The sequence below is a fragment of the Sinocyclocheilus anshuiensis genome, unplaced genomic scaffold, assembly GCF_001515605.1.
Source record: "Sinocyclocheilus anshuiensis isolate Anshui unplaced genomic scaffold, SAMN03320099.WGS_v1.1 scaffold207, whole genome shotgun sequence".
Classification (NCBI taxonomy): Eukaryota; Metazoa; Chordata; class Actinopteri; order Cypriniformes; family Cyprinidae; genus Sinocyclocheilus; species Sinocyclocheilus anshuiensis.
The window spans coordinates 408,804-412,264 of record NW_015551045.1 but is presented as its reverse complement, the minus strand read 5'-3'; the positions used below and the strand labels follow the sequence as shown (position 1 = coordinate 412,264).

Sequence of the window (3,461 nt, the reverse complement as noted above, 5' to 3'; positions counted from 1 at the left end):
CATAATGTCAGTTGAAAACATTGCAATTGTGTTTTAAAATACAATAACGAGCACCACAAAACCATTTAAAGAGGCGCGTTCAGCGGTCTCCGTGTCGGGATAGGAAACAGTCAACAAAGTAAAATGATCTCAAACCTACGGCGTGCTCTCTTCATTTTATCAAATAAATGATCATAATCGCATCTATTCATTTTACAATCCTGCTACTAGCATTTTATTCAGACTAAATCCCCTTTAAATCGGGTGAGAAAGCGTGTTTTTTTTTTCAGTAACTTTTGCACATATGCTGGGCTGCATAGACGCATTTTGCAGCATTAAGGTTAACGATTAATCGATTAATTGATCGTTAATTTAAACGACGATCGATCATGGAAATGATCGAAAATTGACATCCCTACTGAGTACCATTGCAATATTAACCAAACCAAACAAACAAAAAACAAATGCCAACTGCAATCATCTGTAGTACAATGTTTCAGACAGAATTTCCAAATTACCAGTCAAAATTAAATTTTTCTTCCTATTAACTACCTTTATTTGTACAAATAAGCTTCTATTATTCATTTCTTATTCAATCATATATGAGGGTTGAAACTGTCCATCGTAAACCACAGCTTGTCACAGATGCGGTCCATACATCTCAAGGTGAACATAACCCAGACCTTCTTTTCATTTTAAGGCTTGCATTTTGATACTTCATAAGGAAAACGGCAAAACAACCAAGCATGCTAAAAGCAATAAACCTTCCTTAAATCCAAGTAACATAAACAGCACTAAGTTTCTTACTGTTCCATTTGTAGTGGAAATTATAGGTTGAAACTGAAACTACACATACACAACGCTGGTCGAAACTGAAACAATCTGTTTATCTGCATTCGTGTTAGCTTACCTAATCATTAAACCCAACCACACAGAACATTTTTTAGGATGCAAAACTTAAAAAAATAGCGAATTACCTTGTTCATGTTTCCAGCTTGCTGGGGATTGATGGCATTGTGTGCCACCATCTGTGGTGCACCCTGGGTAAGCGTCTCCGCCAATACACTGCCAGAAACGCTGACCCCTTGCCCGGCGCCCGGTGCTCCCTGCATGGCCTGACCCTGGTACTGCATACCCGGAGCTGCCCTGCCTCTTCCGGCCGGCCCCATCACGCCATTCATCATCTGCCCCTGCGTAGCCATGTTCTGCCCCATGAGTCCATGAGCCTGGTTGTTATTGTTCAGCATGGCCGGGTTGAAACCTGCATTGAGGCTCATGCCCGGACTGTTGTTGACCTGACCGGAAGGGTTGCCGACCGGCTTCGGAGGTTGGGTCTGGTGACCGGGTGAGCCCTGGCCCATGGGACTCTTCCCCAAGGCACCCAGTTGGCCACAAATTCCAGACTGAGGGCTGAGGTTTCCAGCCAGACCAGAGCCGCTCCCTGCCTGCAGGAGCTGGGACAGCTGCCTGTGCTTGGCAGCAGCGTCTGGGACGGTGCCCCCCATCCGGCTCCCCACTCCTCCGTCTCCATTAGAGGGCATGGACATCAGCCCCAGGTCTCCGTTGGGTATCAACTCATCTGGAAGATCATTCTCCAAGTCGAACAAAGACACAAAGTCTAGAAAAAGAGAAAAAAGGGTCATCATCCCATTAATTAACCAACCAACAGGCAACTCAGAAGTGATCAACTAATTTATCAGTTTGGTCAAAAAAATTGGCCAATATTTGTCCAGTTTAACTTAATACTACATTGACAATTGGCCCTTAAAGGGATAACTCCTCAATATTCAACTGTACTTCATTTTTTTTTTGTTGTTGTTGTTGTCAAATATTTTGTGAGTTAAGCAAATTGTGTATGTCTCAATTGCTATTATTATAAATGGCGATAAATATGCATATGTAATGCAATTTATTATCAATAGGTTATCCTGCTATCAAAACGTTGGCTTCGGCCCATATCAGTTAACTTTTCACTGACCATCTTGACTCCTGTTAACAATGAAATCAAAGTTTTGACTAATAAAGGTCACCCTATGCACACACACACAACTTTGTTTTGGTTTGAAAACTGCGCAAGGAAGTCAACGCTATTGTAATGCAACCCTCTACGCACACCTTGGCAATATAATCGCCATTGGCTAGTACATTTTTTTTAGTTTACTCGCCAGACTGATATACTATTTTACACACACATACATACACACACGATATATATATACAGGTGCATCTCAATAAATTAGAATGTAGTGGAAAAGTTCATTTATTTCAGTAATTCAAGTAATTCGTGTATTAAATAAATTCAATGCACACGGACTGAAGTAGTTTAAGTCTTTGGTTCTTTTAATTGTGATGATTTTGGCTCACATTTAACAAAAACCCACCAATTCACTATCTCAACAAATTAGAATACTTCATAAGACCAATAAAAAAAAAAACATTTTTAGTGAATTGCTGGCCTTCTGGAAAGTATGTTCATTTACTATACATGTACTCAATACTTGGTAGGGGCTCCTTTTGCTTTAATTACTGCCTCAATTCGGCGTGGCATGGAGGTGATCAGTTTGTGGCACTGCTGAGGTGGTATGGAAGCCCAGGTTTCTTTGACCGTGGCCTTCAGCTCATCTGCATTTTTTGGTCTCTTGTTTCTCATTTTCCTCTTGACAATACCCCATAGATTCTCTATGGGGTTCAGGTCTGGTGAGTTTGCTGGCCAGTCAAGCACACCAACACCATGGTCATTTAACCAAATTTTGGTCATTTTAACTTTGAGCGCCACTTTAGAAGGCTCAGCTGACCAGCTATGCGTCGATCGATGCTAAGACAAGAGATTTCGCTTTCCTTGAACAGGACAACCTATTTTCACAAATATATATGACTCTCCCTGGAGGACAGACGCAAGTAATCGCACGTGCTCAGTCGAACTCTCTCATTCACTGTCTGTTTAGGCTTGCAAATCTACGGAGCCTCTGTACAAATCAGAACATAAAAAGCTAAAAAAAAAAAAATTGCATATTAAATCGCAATCGCAATATTGGTAAAAAAAAAAAATCGCAATTAGATTATTTTCCAAAATCGTTCAGCCCTAGTCCACATGCATGAAGTGTAAAACGAGAAGGGCATAGCCTTACGAAAAAATAAAACACGCAAAAATCGCGGTTGCTGCGTTTCTTGCATTCCTCTGCGGTTTGCTCCTCAATAGCGCGGTATTGTGATATTGCGGTTATCGCGACAGCCTACTAACACCCAAAAAACTTTAATTTTGATTTCATGGGGACTTTAAGGAGCTTGCCCTGGAACTTACGCGATCGGCAACCGGCCGTTTTTTGTCTTATTGCAGCTTGTCTCTGTTCTGGACTTGCATAAAATGCGTTGCAATGCAATAATTTTCCAAAATGTCATTTATGTGAAAATATGAAGTCTGTAAACGCCAGTTAACAGAGGCCAGAGACGATGAAGACGGACGCACAGAGAAAAATTACTGT

General features: G+C 41.1%; 1 protein-coding gene across 5 annotated transcripts in view; it reads right to left on the bottom strand.

Moving 5' to 3' along the window:
* The window catches only part of crebbpb (CREB binding protein b), a 75,368-nt gene that overhangs the window by 54,732 nt on the left and 17,175 nt on the right, over nucleotides 1–3,461 (bottom strand). For all 5 annotated transcript variants that reach the window (XM_016451318.1, XM_016451322.1, XM_016451320.1 and 2 more), the window contains exon 2: nucleotides 957–1,597. In XM_016451318.1, coding sequence (XP_016306804.1) covers nucleotides 957–1,597 — 641 coding nt within the window. The remainder of the gene's footprint in view (nucleotides 1–956; nucleotides 1,598–3,461) is intronic.